Source organism: Marmota marmota, unplaced genomic scaffold (genome assembly GCF_001458135.2).
Source record: "Marmota marmota marmota unplaced genomic scaffold, marMar, whole genome shotgun sequence".
Lineage (NCBI taxonomy): Eukaryota > Metazoa > Chordata > Mammalia > Rodentia > Sciuridae > Marmota > Marmota marmota.
The window spans coordinates 78,894,083-78,909,811 of NW_026000026.1; the positions used below are offsets into that span (position 1 = coordinate 78,894,083).

Here is a 15,729-nt window from a genome sequence, read left to right on the forward strand (position 1 = left end):
TATATATATATATATATATATATATATATATATATATATATATAATTTATATATTTATATATATTTTAAATTCAACATTTCTAGTAAATTAAATCTTCACCTCACCAAATGTAAACTTTTGATTCATCTCCACCAAATTAATGTATAAAAAGAAAGGAGAAGAATATAATAATAATTTATAAGTAAAATGAATCATGTTACATTTTTATGGTGGAATATTATACCAGAAAGCCTTGTCTTTAGAATATGAAAAATAGAAAAGAAAAAGAAAGTGATAAAGAATAAATAAAATTATAGTGTAGTTCTATTTTTAATCTTATACATATGGCAATATAATACATAGAGAAGAGATAGATGGGAGGAAAAATAACAAAATGCTAACAAAAGGTATCTCTAGGTGCTAGGACTGCAGGATAGGTTTACATTTGGTCTTCGGCTCTTTGAAGGATTTCTAAGCATGTAAGTCTAATATTTTTTAAAATTCTTAAAGAGAGCAAATGATGTCAATGCCATTTTCATAAAATAAAGACATTTAAATTACAGGCTTTGTGCAGCAACTATGAGAAGAAACTAGCTACAGATGGAAAATCCTGCCCAAAGACAGACAAACCAGTGTGTGGCACTGACGGGAAAACTTACTCAAATCTCTGTGAATTCTGCAAAGCAGCTATGTAAGCACATGAAGGCCCCCTTTAGGTGGGGTTAATGGGATATGAGTCAGGGAAACTATTAAGATGTTAGTATTTAATGTGTGTTACAGATAATTCTCATATAAAAAACAATATTATTAACCCCCTACTCGAGGCTTAGGAAGTGTAAATGCCCTTTCCCAGTTCACCCAGTCTGGATTTGTGCCTTTCTATACTCCATTTCATCTCTGAATAACTTATTTTTTCTTTCAGGGAAGGAAATGGAAAACTTGGTTTCAAACATGAAGGGAAGTGTTGATTCCTTTGACGTTACAATAATGGAAGTGTCTTTAGTTTGCTTTTATTTTAGAAAATGTCTTCTTTGTTTCCCAGTCTCCATTGCAATGTATTTCCTATCAGTTATTATGCACAAAAGGAAGTAGTTTCAATAAAGTGGTCCTGGCAAAATTTCTACAGTGATGTTCTTTTCAAGTAATAATGGAGGAGACTTTGTTTAATTGAATTAGAATAATTGTTATACCACCTCAGGACAAAAGGATACAATTTGCAAACAGAGACTAGAATATTACCACACTTATCAAATCAATAATTCTCCAATCAGTGCTCAGTTCTTCAGAAGTTATGCAGATGAACTTCAAGGAAAATAAAGCTGGATCCCAGGAATTAAATGTGCATAATTGGACACAAATTAGCAGTCTTTAGTACATACTATATTTGGGAAGTATTTTTCCATAAATAACACATTTAGTTTTAGAGCCTTAATTTACATGCTGAGTCCAGAAATAAATAACAGGTGGAATAAAATGTTGGTGACTTCAGTCATCGAGCAGCTAAACAGGTTCTGAGGCAGCTGAAGCCTACACGTTACTGGTCTTGACTTTATCTGTTAAATACAGCACACCACAGAAACAGAATTTTCTATATTTGGGAGATGTGAAAAAGCTTGAAAGTGTAGATCCATTACTATGTTGTAGATTCTTAGAAATCTAGAGATGGATGGACACAATCAGTACTTTCAGTCACTTTTCAGAAAGATAAAGTATTCCAACTAAATAAAACATGGTTTGAGCTAGGCACGGTAGCACACACCTATAATCCCAGTCACTTGGGAGGCTGAAAAAGGAGAACTGTGAGTTCAAAGCCAGCCTCAGCAATGACAAGGCACTAAGCAACTCAGTGAGATACTGTCTCTAAATGAAATACAAAGTAGGGCTGGGGGTATGGCTCAGTGACCAAGTGCCCCTGAGTTCAGTCCCCAGTACCCCCCCTAAAAACAAAACAAAACAAAACATGGTTTGATATGCATCTGCTTAAAAAAGCCCAAAGAATTATTTATTCCATTAATTAATTCTACAAATAATTATTCAGTGTCTATAATATATTGGATATCAATCCATATATTAATCAAAGATCCTGACAAAGAATTTTGTGCTTTACCATGTAGATAAGAATAAATATTTTAAAAATATATTTTCAGTTATTAACAAATCTATAAAGGAAACAAATCAGAGCATATGTTGGAAAGAGTTGGGGTTCAGGTTGAAAAGAGTGTTTATTCAAAACTGGTTCTTTGAAATGTGTCCTGAAGGATGAAAAGAATTCACACACATATAAATATGGTGGAAAGGTATTTCAATCAGAGAATATAACATGTATGAAAGAATAAAAATAAATTTTAAAAATAAGGTTGTCTTCATGAAGTGAATGAGAAGAGCCACTTCATCACACCGGGGGCCAGATAAAATCACTCTGAGTTATAGGAAACTATTGAAGTTCATTAAGAAACAACTTCATAGAAGGGCTGACATTTTAGTAAACTTCTGACATAGAGAAATTTGCTGTATATAGTAGGGGGTAGCATTGTAGGCAAAAAAAAAAAAAAAAGACAATTTGAGAACTATTTAAAAAATAGTTCTAACTCTCACATTGAGTATGTAGAAAAAAATAAAATCAGAATTCAGGGTACTTCAATATTACATAACTGATTGTACCACTTGTAAAGCAGAGGATTTTATCAAATGGCAAACAAGTTGGATGTGAATTAGGAAAATTTTCTTAACTCACAAATGGTTAACTTGGTTCTTTTTGATTTTTTCAGTTAAATGTCAACTTTTAAAAATCATAAAATTTCACATTTCAAACTTATCAATGTCACATAAAAATGATAGAAAAATTTAAAATTCACTTATAAATTCTTAAGAAAGGAGAAGATCTGGTTATGTGATACCCAAGTCTCTCAATAAGCAATCATTTGTTAATTTTTGACATCTTTAGATGGACTGTTTCCACAATGCCTCAGGTCAGCCTCACTGTTTAGCTTTAGCTCCTGGTTCCTGAGAGCAAATGAGGCCTATATCCCTTCTTTAAGGCATACCAATTGTAAGCACCTTGTTGAATATTTTAGATTTTTGGAAATTGATATTCTGAAGATGCAGCTCACACCATCAATAGACAACCATTTCTTCATAGAAAATCCATGTTTGCTTCTTTATCACTTCCACAAAGTGGCAATACTTCTGGAATCACATACACAAAATGACCTCTTAACACTTTTTTATAACACAAGCACACACACACACACACACACAATGCACTATCCAATTTGCATTTTGCTTTGCACAGTCTTTGTAATATCTTCTAGATTGTTCTTCTTTTGATTATCCTCAGCTGCCTCAGAAAGCTTCCTTCCTTCCCTCCCTCTTTTTCTTTTCTTCCTTCCTTCTTTTTTCTTTCTTTTCTCACCTTCATAAACATTTGAATTATACATATTTGTATTATACATACTAATGATAAATATTTGTGAATACAGTGTGATACTTAATACACATATACAGTGTGTACTGGAAGTCAGAGTTATTAACACATCCATCTCTCATCATTATTCATTTCTGGAGTATTTCAGGTCCTCTCTTCCATTTATTAATAATAGTTTATTATGAACTATAGCCACTCCACTGTGCTGTGGAGTACTAGAAATACCCTGTTTTGATCATTTCAATGAACATTAGTGATAAAAATCAACATAAAAAATTAATCGTTAACATTCACTAAGTGTTGACTGCGTCGATATTAATCATTTTGCAAATGGATTCCCAGTTGTTTCAGCATCAGCATCATTTGTTCAAACGACTGTCTTTTTGTATTTCCATTGCATTCCCATGCTCCTTTTGTCAAAATTAGTTGACTATATATGAGTCTGTTTCCAGGTTCTCAATTCTGTTCCATTATCTGTCCATTCTTTAGTCAGTATCACTCTGACTTGATTACTGTAATTCTATAGGAAGTTTTGCAGTTGGGTGATATTGGTTTTCTGCCAATCCTTTTCTTGACCCTAGGTATTTTAAAAATGTGATGTGATTCATGGACTTTCTCTTTGGAAAATACTGACATACATACACATAAAATTTTGTTTCTCACACTATGGAATGGTTGACCTCTCATTTAAAATCACTGTTAGAAAATGTTTGATTTTTTCTGTATCCTTCCTGAGCAAGACTTTTGTTTGGCTTCTGAGATGCAGGCTGTTGACCCATCTCTTTCTCATTGCCAATTAGAAGTTAATGTTACAATTAGAAGTTAATTGGAAATCTTCTCCATGTGGCTGGACCTAGATCTTTTTCCAGCCTGGACCTGAATATTAGTTCTTCACTGCTAAAGATTTACTGACCTCCAACTGAAGGGCTCATAAGATGATCTGTGCACTAAATGCTTGTTCTCCAAGTCTCTGTTTCTAGTAATGGTATTCCCACTTTTCCAGATAACCAAGGATAGACTTACATTTTAAGGTATCCTTACTAGAGTTAACTGTGAATGTAGTGATTCATGACTGTGCTTGAATGTCTTTATCAAATATTTAGGGAAAGTATTGTTTTAACTATTAAGTGAGATAATCCATATAAAATGCCTCAATAAGTAGTAGTTAGTACATTTATCATGGGGGTCTTAATTCAATTTAGAGAAGTAATCATTGTCTTGACAACAATATTACAAAGATTATCTAGTGTAGAATAATAATTCACCACCAACTTAGTGGCTGAAATCAAGAGTTGCACATTTATTTTCCTCCATTTCTGAAAATTTTGCAGGCGTTGTTCTGTTAGGGTAAGGTCCAAAAGGTACTGTCTGGACATTCAATTGGGATTCAAGATGGTTGAAGTAATGTGCCTTGTATTTCACCCACCTAGTGGGATGGCTACTTTGTGTTCTAGTCCCCCACCCCCCCCTTCTCTTTCAATAACCTATCATCCAACACTGACAGGCCTCTTAAGGCTGACCAAATACTGATATGTTGTCATATCTATTGCACCCTATTATCACTGGCTCAAATTTGAAGAAGGGGGAATTGACTCTTCTGTAGGAGAGGAGGTATAGCATATGTGAGGAGTGGTTGGTGCTGATCTTTGAAATAATATTCTAAAAATACACTCTTCTTTCAAAGTATAATTATAAGTCTAATTATGAGACGCTATTATATGAAAGGTACTTGGAAGCAAGGCTTAAGAAACAAGTCACAAATGACTTGGTCCTGAATGGCTAAAAATAGTATCAACATGGGATCTGTCTATAAATATATTTTCTCTAAAGTGTGACAAAAAAGTTAAAATGAAAGCCAATGTTATTCTTAATGATGATGGTAATGGGGACTTAATTTGAGAGTGTGAAAGAGATTATATTTGTCCCTAGGATTTGTAAACTTGTACAACCAAAGATTTCCATATGATGAAAGTCTTAGTAATAAGTTAATAAATGCTCATTATAACCACCTTACTTCATAACTATTATAATTATGCCCTATTTTATATTTATTGTTCTCTGGTTACCTCATATGGGTTCAACTAAAGTGAAGGGGGAAGGGAATGTGTTCTTAACTTCCTCAAAGGATGACATGAATAGAATGGCAATAATTAACATTAAAGGAACATATGTGTGTCAGATATACATGTCACCTTGATAAATGATGATGATATTTGAATTTCATTTTTCATTGCAAGTTTGTGAACTGAATTAAGAACTTGAAGCCAACACAGAGAAGTTATTCAGGATTCTTTCTCAATCACCTGCCTCCCTGGGGGACTCATTATTCTGAAACTGACACCTTCCTGGGGAAGAGGAGAAGACTGTATGAAATCTTCAAATCCCTGAGTAAACCAAGGGAAAGCCTGAAGTTAGGCAGGGGTTACTTAGTGGGTGGCCTTTGGCTTCTTGCCTAATATTACAAAGTATTTAATGAGATTTGGTAACCAGGTGACAAGTCTGCCTCTGGCCATTTTTGCAGCAAGATGCTGAATTTACAAGGCATTGTGTCTCCCATGAAATAAGAATTATATTTCAAAGACCAGACTGAACACTCAATTTGTCTTGTTGGACCCAGTTAAGCATACTAGTGCCCATTTCCGAAAAGCCTAACGAGTGCTGGGATGCTGATGCTTTCTCCCTTTCACTATGTTCAAACTCTAGACAGCTCCTGAGGTCCAAGAAAACAGAGCTTTGCTCCCTTTGCAGGGAGAATGAAAATGAAACAGAGTAGCTAATGTGTTCAGCAGGAGAAAGCTATTAGGGAGTCTATCATTCCCTGCTCTTTAGGTGTCTGACAAATGGCTTGAGATTAAATTAGGTTACCTGAGATAGGGTAATCTAAGACCCTGCAAGGTCACCAAACTGCAAGTAAAAAGGGTTTCCCTCCAAACTCCAAACCACAGCAAAACACCTCGTGAAGTTTGACTCCTTCAATGAGCAGTGGGGTATTATAATGGTGATTTTAGAAATAGGAAAGAGAGAGATAGGGAAACTTGAATAAATAAGACCACGTAGCTAAAGGTGATGGGAGACAGACATTCAACTCCTTTCCTATTGTTATTTCCACCCAAGTATAATGACCATGAAGATGCTAAAAGAACAGCCTTGGTTTAGAATCCCTTGCAACATGCAAAAAACACATTTTTTCCTTCTCAAATGTGGGGATGTGGTGAGCATTTTCTGAGGCTATTCAAACTCTTCACTTTCTTCCTAAATGTGAAGGAAGGTTAAAAATGTAATATGAGTCTAAAATTGAGAGAATTACTATGATTAGAAGAGAAATAAATATTGTAATTAAGTTAATCCACTGAAGTCATCTTTGAGACCTCTGAGCATGAGTTTCATGAGACTTTAGCTTCCACTGAAGAGTTCCCAACCTACAGAGCATTCAATTACATGTGCTATTTTGAAGTGTCCGTAGCCTTGGTGTTAGGAAAAAGCATGGAACAGGACACACAATTGTACTGAGTATTTAAAGCAAACCACAGATGAAGTTACAATGGTCCATTCATTATTTGAAAAGTTACTGGATTGGGTTCCATAAATGAGTATCTGGATGTGAAAATAATGTCTATGAAATTTACACTTTTTGACAGATATTTAGTGGAGTAAATATAGCAAAATAGTACTTAATGAATCTTGGTGGAGTGTATTTGGGGTTTCACTGTACAGTTCTTTCAACTTACCTACATTCTCAAACTGTTCACAATGAAATGTTTGGGGGAAATTCCTACATAATCCAAGGTGTTTTGGTTCCCTAATGACACTCCTGTGAATCTCTATCCATCTAGAGGACATTTATGCTGGGAGGGAGGGGAATGGACATTGGCTTCTTACTCTGCAAAACTCTTTAAATTTGTCTCTTGGTGTCAGAAAGTTGCTGGCTCAATTAAGAGAAATAATTTTCAAAATTGTCCTTCTTTTTTTTTGGGGGGGGGTAGTGTACTAGGATTGAACTCAGAGGCACTGAACCACTGAGCCACATTTCCCAGTTCTATTTTGTATTTTATTTAGAGACAGAGTCTCACTGAGTTGCTTAGCACCTCACTTTTGCTGAGGCTGGTTTTGAATACTCAATTCTCTTTTCTCAGCCTCCTGAGCTGCTGGGATTACAGACCTGCACCACCACGCCAAAACAGTTTGAGAATGTAGGTAAGTTAAAAGGGCCAAAATTGCCCTTCTTCTAAATAAGCTGAAGAGAAAAATCAAACATAATTCCAAACAACTAAGTCTGAGGATTTTAGAATGAAAGCATTTGCAAGAACCATCTAGATCACCTCCCTTCCCCAAACTGAAATTTTCTTTAGAACTCCAAAATGCTTTATTTGTTCTTCTTTATATGTCATCTAAAACCATACAGATAAAATACCTTTCTCTTCATATGAATATCTTGCAATGAGGAAGCCAATGAACATGCCATTATCACTCCATGTCTGTTCTTTTCTAGCTTATATTTCCTGCTGCTGTGGACTTACTTGATGCCATGTGAGCTCCAACCTCACATTATCAAGGTCATCTTCTTTTGGACATGTTCCAATTAATTCAAAGTTTCCTTATATAGGGCAGCCATCCTTGAACACAATATTCCAGTGTCTTATAATGTTGAGTTTATGATCAAGTAAAAATTACAAGGTGATTTGCACATGAGCTTCTATTTGGTGTAATAGCTTGAGAAGAGAAGGTCAATGGTGTAATGTTATTCTTTTAACATGAGCTCTATTGTCTCTCACTACCTCATAAAAATACATTACCCATCATCATTCCCTAATGGATGCATTCTTTGCCTACTAATGACCAGTACTCAATGCCTTTTTACTTGCTTTTAATATATAATTTCAGGAAAATAATTGGCATATGACTTATTTGAGGGAAAATACCTTGAGGGGTCTCTATTATGGACATACAATAACAGCTGAAGATAAACGACCCTTAACAATAAAAAGAAGAGAGCTGAGTTTACCACTTTCCCAGATGGAATTCACCATTTTTATTTTATTTTTTTCTGGGAGAAGATATCTGATAGACGCATATTAAAGTTTGGATATTTATGGGAGTTGGGGCGTGAAGCTAATTTTTTAAAATGGCAATTCACTCAAGAATCAACACCTTCCAGTTTGTGAAAGTTACACTGTAATTTTTAAAGATGGTGACCTTATTTAACAATTAGGGTGGAGAATTTTTCAAATATATAACATGGTGGCGATCAACCTGGTTTATTTGGAAAGAAGCTACTGGGAGTTACGTTTAAAACCACCCAACCACCACCTCTGGAAGGACTGACTCCACCATGCGGGCTTTCGTTTTCCTTCCCTTCATGTTCCTGGCTGTGTTCTCAGGTAAGAAAGGCATAGTAAGTGACTTTCCTTACAGCTTCAAAAGTCAACAAGTAGAAAAGGGGAATGATTTAGAGATGCTTTGTTGGAAGATTTAAAATCAGGAGATCTCCATCAGACAGAGAAATGGAAGAAGGCATTGCAGAAAAAATAAATACAGATCCAGAGGTATAAAATAGCCACAGGGTATAATGGCACTGAATAGTTTTCTGGGGTTGAAGAGAAGCAAGAACAAAGGAACGGGAAAGGCAAATTCAGTCTAAAAGATTATCCAGCTGATATTCCAGAAAAGAATAGTTTTGTGTTATGTGTTATGATCTTGGGCTATGAAGTCAAATAAAAGCATGTCTAGATCCTAGATCCTGATCTTTTCTTTTATGGGATTTAGGAAAACTTGTTTAATATATTTGAGTCTGTTTCCTTATTCATAAAATAGAAATAATTATACTTTCCCTGTCTTATAAGAGTTATGTGGATGATAGCAGTAGTCACCATTAATTCACTTCTTCTTAGGTCTTTGACTTACAATATACTGTCTTCTCTTTAATTCCTTTTCTCCATAAAGTTAAAGTTGTTTTCAAAGATATAAATTCTAGATCAGAGATGTAAATTTCTCAAGAAGATAATTGACACAGTTAATACATTTCTTAATAATAAATTCTGATAATTAAAACAGATTTCCAGGGCTGTGGGTAAAGTTCAGGTGCAGAGTATGTGTTTAGCATGTGTGAGACCCTGGGTTCAATCCCTAGCCCCAAAGTTCCCCATAAAAAAACAAAAATAAAAAAACAGATTTTAATTTATCTCCAAAGTATGACCTCCTCCTTGACCACTTTAAACATAGTGAAAGGAAGTAACAAAAGTAGGACCCATGACCTTCAATTTTTTCTACGTGTAATGTATGAAGTAGTGGTTCTCATCTCATCCAAGGCACTGCAGAGTTGCTTTCTATTGCTGAGCACAGGAGTGACTGCATCTGTTCTTAAAATACCGGTCTGGGACAATATTGAACATTGTGAGAAAGGTTATACACAGATACTACCGGGAACCTGCTAAAGCAATAGAGTTGAGAAATAAGAACAGAAAATTAAGGGATAGAGTAAGAGAAGGGAGGAGCGTGAGTAATGTGTGATTTCAAGACATGTAAAAATCCCTCACTAGGACATGTTTCTTGGTGGCAGGTATTGTATCTGCTGTGTACTCTCAGTGCCTTAGGAGAGGACAGTGAGCGCTCAGCAGGCTCTTGCTGATGGGAGAAAGTGTGTTGACAGTGTGTTGTGGTTATATGGATTTGGAAAGTGAAGAAGAGAGATGTATGAGGAATGCCAAGAACATACTGGAGTTTGTAAAATAAGAAAAGGAAATGTAAAACAAAAAAGCTGAAGATAATTATTTTCCAAATTTCTAACTTAAAAATAGGAAATCAAACTATAATTTGGCATCTTAATTAGCTTTTTTTAACCCTCAAAATTTCATCTCTTATTTCTATCCTTAAATTTATTCTTTTTTCATATAAAAATGAAGCATTAATAGGATTTTCATTGATTGTTTTTTTATAATAGCAAAATAAAAAATAAACTAGTTTCTCATTGCTAGAAGACTGATTAAATAAATTATGGCAAACCCATAATTATGGGGTGTATGTGCAGCCAGGAAGTGAAAATAATAAAGGTGCACTGTGTGTGCTATGTTTTATTATTAAAAAATAAATATATAGAGAAAGCTTCACTCTATTGTGGAGAAAGCAAGAAGTAGAACAGTGGGTAGGATGGGCTGCCAATCATGTGTGAAAACTCATTCATATGTCTTTGTAGATTCATGGACTATCTCTGGTATAACTCACAAAGATATGGTAAATGTGTTGTGTCCTAGGCAGAAAATATGAGTTGTTTGGGACATAGAAGGAAGGGAAACTTATTTTAAAACTGACTTTTGTATCTTCAGGAATTGGTTCAATATGTTTATGCTATCTATTCAAAAATTTTAAATAAATTATAAAAATTTATCTACAAACCCATTTTTTTTTCCATTTCATCTCCTCTCTACTTGATTTCTACTGGATGTTACTGATTGTTAATAAACAATGTTTGATTCCTAGAACTCAAAGAGCCCATGTATATACTTATGGGTTTGCCAAAATTATTCTATCCATATTTCTGGTTGTATCCTGCATATATTACTTGTCACCTCCTTTAGAAAGGAGAAAGGATGGCATACTTTCTGTTATCCTGATTGGAGGATCTGTTTTCTGTTTACTTCACACATTATGGCATTAATCATACTGATATAAATTTCCATTATTTACATGCCTATACTCACTCCCAGACTTCTCAGCATCATGAAGTCAGGACCATAAATGTCTTGCTCAGTGTTATATCTGTCTCTTACTTTAGCTCTGCAGTAATAATGGAGCCTTTAAATAAGTACTTTTTGTTGAGTTGGGTGAATGATTCAATCACCCCACTTCCACAGGGTAGCAGGACATGCCACTAACTGCTAGACCTCTGTGCCCAGACAGGACCTTAACTACCTGCAGTGGTATACCAGACCTTGTTCAGCATACAACAACTGAGGATGCCTTTGATTTTACTTAAATTGATTTGAAGGTACAATTGTGTTCACTAATGGAAATATAAAGTAGAGAAATTGCAAATGCAAACAAGGCCTCAGGTATAAATTTGGAACCATCCACATTGAAATGATATAAAGTTATGTGAAGTAAGAACAAAAATACCAATAATGTTTGTGAAGAAAAAAAATGTAACCCTTAATAAAATCTTTGAGGAAACCCCACATTAAGAAAGTGAGAGATGCTGTGTAATCCCAGTGGTTCAGGAGACTGAGGCAAGAGAACTGTGAGTTCAAAGCCAGCGTCAGCAAAAGTGAAGGTACTAAACAACTCAGTGAGACCCTGCCTCTAAATAAAATACAAAATAGGTCTGGAGATGTGGCTCAGTGGTCAAATACCATTGATTTCAATTCCTGGTAACACCCCCCAACACAGAAAAAAGAGAGTGAGAGAAAGGGGACTGCTTGTCAAACAATAAAGGAGAAGAGAGAAAGGAAACACTTGGACCAAACAAAAAATAAGAAGCAAAAGACTAAATGGAATGTTATTTTACTAACCACTGAAGCCATTCCATTTGCTTCCTCATTGTTTTTTAGACCCTTTTATTTTAGAATAGTTTATTTTAGAATAGAATCTATAAAAAGCTGAGAATGAATATGTAATTTTTTGTTAGGTGATGGGTGGACTTCCAAAATAAATTGGAGGAGGAGACAAAGTACATGAGTCAGGAAACTGAGGTTTTAAAAAATAATCATGATATTCACTGTTCTCTTTAATTTAATGATAAAAAAGAAGAAGAGGAAGAAGAGGAGGAGGAGAACAAGATCATCAAAAAGAGTATATTTAATGCTAGGACATTTTATTGAAAATAGTTGAAATAAAACTGACTGAAAAAGAAAGTAAGTCCTGAAGGAGAAAGAAGAACTCTGATTTTGAGTCAAGGGAAAAGGAAGAAGATGGTTCCAGAAAGCATAGAACGATACACAAAAGATGGACAGAGGGCTCCTGTATGCAAAGGAAGAGGGCTTTTGTGTGCCAACCTTTATTCCTGAAAATTGATGATAGAAGCATCTGTAAAATGAGGCTGGGAAAATGGGAATGCAGTCTGTGATGTGGAAGAAGTTTAAAATACTCAACAACCAGAATCTATCAGGAAACCATTAAAAGGAATTTGGGCCAGAACATAGGCCCAGTTCAAATAATTCAGGCTTTGACTTAGAAATGGGCAAACTGGTTAAATGTTGAGATTTTGGTAACCACGTAATGTAATTGGCGTGAATGCTGTTGATTTTAAATATGTGGAGTTAAATAACATTATTTTTATTTTTATGCTTCCAGTATCTTCAAATCAGCTTCCAAAACCAAGTGTTTCCAAACTAGAAGGGAATCAAGAACCTACACTTGTTCAAGAGGCAAACAATGGAGCTAATCCTCTAGGAAGACAAAAGGAATCTAATAAGCTAGAAGGTAGTCACACACAAGGAAAACCAGGGATGATTATTCTGCAAGGAAAACCAAGATATCCTAACCAGCCAGGGAACCCAGGGAATTTTGATCAGCAAGGAAGGCCAGAAGTTCTGAATCAGCCTTGGGTGTCTAAAACTTGGATTTTGCAAGAGAAGTCAGGAGAATTGAACCAAAAAGGTAATACAGATGCAGCTTATGACCAAGGAAAATCAGGATCTTCTAGCCAGCTAGGGCAACTGGAATCTTCTAACCAGCAAGGGAAGCCAGGGTCATCCAGCCAGCAAGGGCAGCCAGGGTCGTTCAGCCAGCAAGGGAAGCCAGGGTCTTCTAGCCAGCAAGGGCATCCAGGGTCATCCAGCCAGCAAGGGAAGCCAGGGTCATCCAGCCAACAAGGGAAGCCAGGGTCTTCTAGCCAGCAAGGGCATCCAGGGTCATCCAGCCAGCAAGGGAGGCCAGGGTCATCCAGCCAGCAAGGGAGGCCAGGGTCATCCAGCCAGCAAGGGATGTCAGAGTCTTCTAGCCAGCGAGGGAAGCCAGGGTCTTCAAGCCAGCAAGAGAAGCTAGAGTCTTCTGGCCAACAAAGGAAATCATGGTCTTTTTACATGCAAGAAGAAAGTAAAAATGTAGACCACCCTTTGAAGGGCAATGTAATGGAAATTCAGGTGAGTGTTGATATATCTTTTATTTTTTAAGTCAATTTACCTTAGTCATTCTATTTTCCAAGACTGGGAATGGCTAACTGAATAGATGACAAATAATTTGCAATGACACTGATTAAACTAAATGAGAGAAACACTGGAGTTGATTGTTTCCATATAGCAAGGATGATCACACCCTTCATTCCACTTCTTACTCCCCTCCATCATTTTCCATTCCAACTCCTCTATGTAAACTGTGGTAACTCAGAATCGCATCAACTGAGCCCACACCCTGCCAGGTTTCCTTTTTATATTCCATTACCATCTCATCCACAATCTGCAAATCACTGAAGTGATATTTTTCTTACTTGTTCTAATTAGTTACACATGGCAGTAGAATACACTTTGACACATCATATATAAATGGAGTATAATTTCTCATTATTCTGGTTGTACATGATGTAGAATCACTTCATTTGTTTAGTCATATATGTACATAGGGTAATAATGTCTGATTCATCCTGCTATCATTCTTACCCCCACAGCACCACCCCTCCCTGCACTACTCCCCTTTACCTAATCCGAAGTAACTGTTCTTACCTAGCCCCCGCCCCCAATGTGAATTAGCTTCTGTGTATCAGAGAAAGCATTCAGCTTTTGGTTTGGGGGGATTGGCTTATTTGTCTTAACCTGATATTCTCCCAGCTCCATCTATTTACTGGCAAATGCCATAATTTCATCATTCTTTAAGGCTTAGTAGTATTCCATTGTATATACATGCCAAAATTTATCCATTCATCCGTTGAAGGGCATCTAGATTGGTTCCATAGTTTAGCTATTGTGAGTTGGGCTGATGAAGAAAATCATTAAAATCAGTAATCTTTTAGTGGAAAAATCAAAGCTCTCTGCATGATCTGGATGGTATTTCAGCAACAGTAACATGAAATAAAGTTGGATGGCATGCAGGGGCCCAGTCATTAAGAGCCTTAAATGCCACTTTTAGGAGTTGGAGTTTTATATTCTGGGTAAGTATAGCACTACTAAAGAATTTTGAGCAGAGGATTGAAACAGCTGATCAGATTTTTAGTTTAGAAATATCACTTCACTACACTTACCCAGAGGATAAAACTCAAACTCCTAAATGTAGCATTTAAGGCTCTTCATGATTGGGTCCCTGTATGCTCTCTGAATTCATTTCATGTCATTGTTGCTGAAATACCATCCAGATCATGCAGAGATCTTTGATTTTCCACTAAAGGATTACTGATTCTAATGATTTCCTCCATCGAGAATTTACCTTATTGGTTTGTAATCGATTCTCTACTTATTTAACTACATCATTAACACTTTGATAAAGCTAGCATTTCTTTTCAAACCTGTATCCCAAAGCTAGGATGAGTGACACCTGTGATAGTCCCTCTTGATGTATGTTAGATGTCAATAAATGCTTGAGGTGTGGGGACCATCTTTGCAAAAAGGCAAATATATATCTGATTAGCTTGTCTCTGACATCTCTTTCTGTGTCCTGATTTTTTCTTTCACCTCCAGTGTCTCGCTAACTAATCAGAGTTCTGATTTTTTTTAACAGTAAGTCTGAGCATTCCACTTTATAGTCTTATCTAAAACAGTTTTCCAGAGCACCTCCTCCATTTCATCATCTTAGAGGAAATTGCTTTCTGTTTTAACCTTATACCTTGTCTATCCTCATCATCCTGTCTGAGGAAAGCTGCTCATGTCTCTCATGTGCCAGTATTCCTTTCCCAGGGAGATTCTATCCATCCTGATAATGCCTCCATCAGAAAATCTCTCAGTATTCGGGATACAACATAAATTTTCACAACTTTATGTTGATTCCAAAATGGGAGAAACAACCATGTCTACTTTACAGACTTCACATGAATGAAAGGAATTGTCATTCAAAGGTTGTAAACTCTATACCAGTGGAGGATATTGAGATAGTTTTTTTCTCTATTTTAAATTACCGCATTATAGTTATACAAAATAGCAGACTTATTACATATTTGTACATGCACATAACATAATTTTTTTTTTATTTTTTATTTTTTTTTTATTTTTTATTGTTGGTTGTTCAAAACATTACAAATTTCTTGACATATCATATTCCACACTTTGATTCAAGTGGGTTATGAACTCCCACCTTCACCCCATACACAGATTGCAGAATCACATCAGTTACACATCCATCGATTTACATATTGCCATACTAGTGTCTGTTGTGCTCCGCTGCCTTTCCCATCCTCCACCATCCCCCCTCC

General features: G+C 35.8%; 2 protein-coding genes across 2 annotated transcripts in view; both read left to right on the plus strand.

Moving 5' to 3' along the window:
• Window positions 1-1,087, plus strand: part of LOC107135650 (serine protease inhibitor Kazal-type 12-like) — a 5,470-nt gene extending 4,383 nt beyond the window's left edge. The window contains exons 3-4 of the mRNA XM_015477631.2: window positions 544-671; window positions 903-1,087. Coding sequence (XP_015333117.1) covers window positions 544-671; window positions 903-948 — 174 coding nt within the window. The 3' untranslated portion in view covers window positions 949-1,087. The remainder of the gene's footprint in view (window positions 1-543; window positions 672-902) is intronic.
• Window positions 1,088-8,648: 7,561 nt separating this feature from the next.
• The window catches only part of Marcol (MARCO like), a 10,585-nt gene continuing 3,504 nt past the window's right edge, over window positions 8,649-15,729 (plus strand). Inside the window, exons 1-2 of the mRNA XM_048811915.1 lie at window positions 8,649-8,782; window positions 12,687-13,477. Of these exons, the coding sequence (XP_048667872.1) occupies window positions 8,734-8,782; window positions 12,687-13,477 (840 nt within the window). The 5' untranslated portion in view covers window positions 8,649-8,733. The remainder of the gene's footprint in view (window positions 8,783-12,686; window positions 13,478-15,729) is intronic.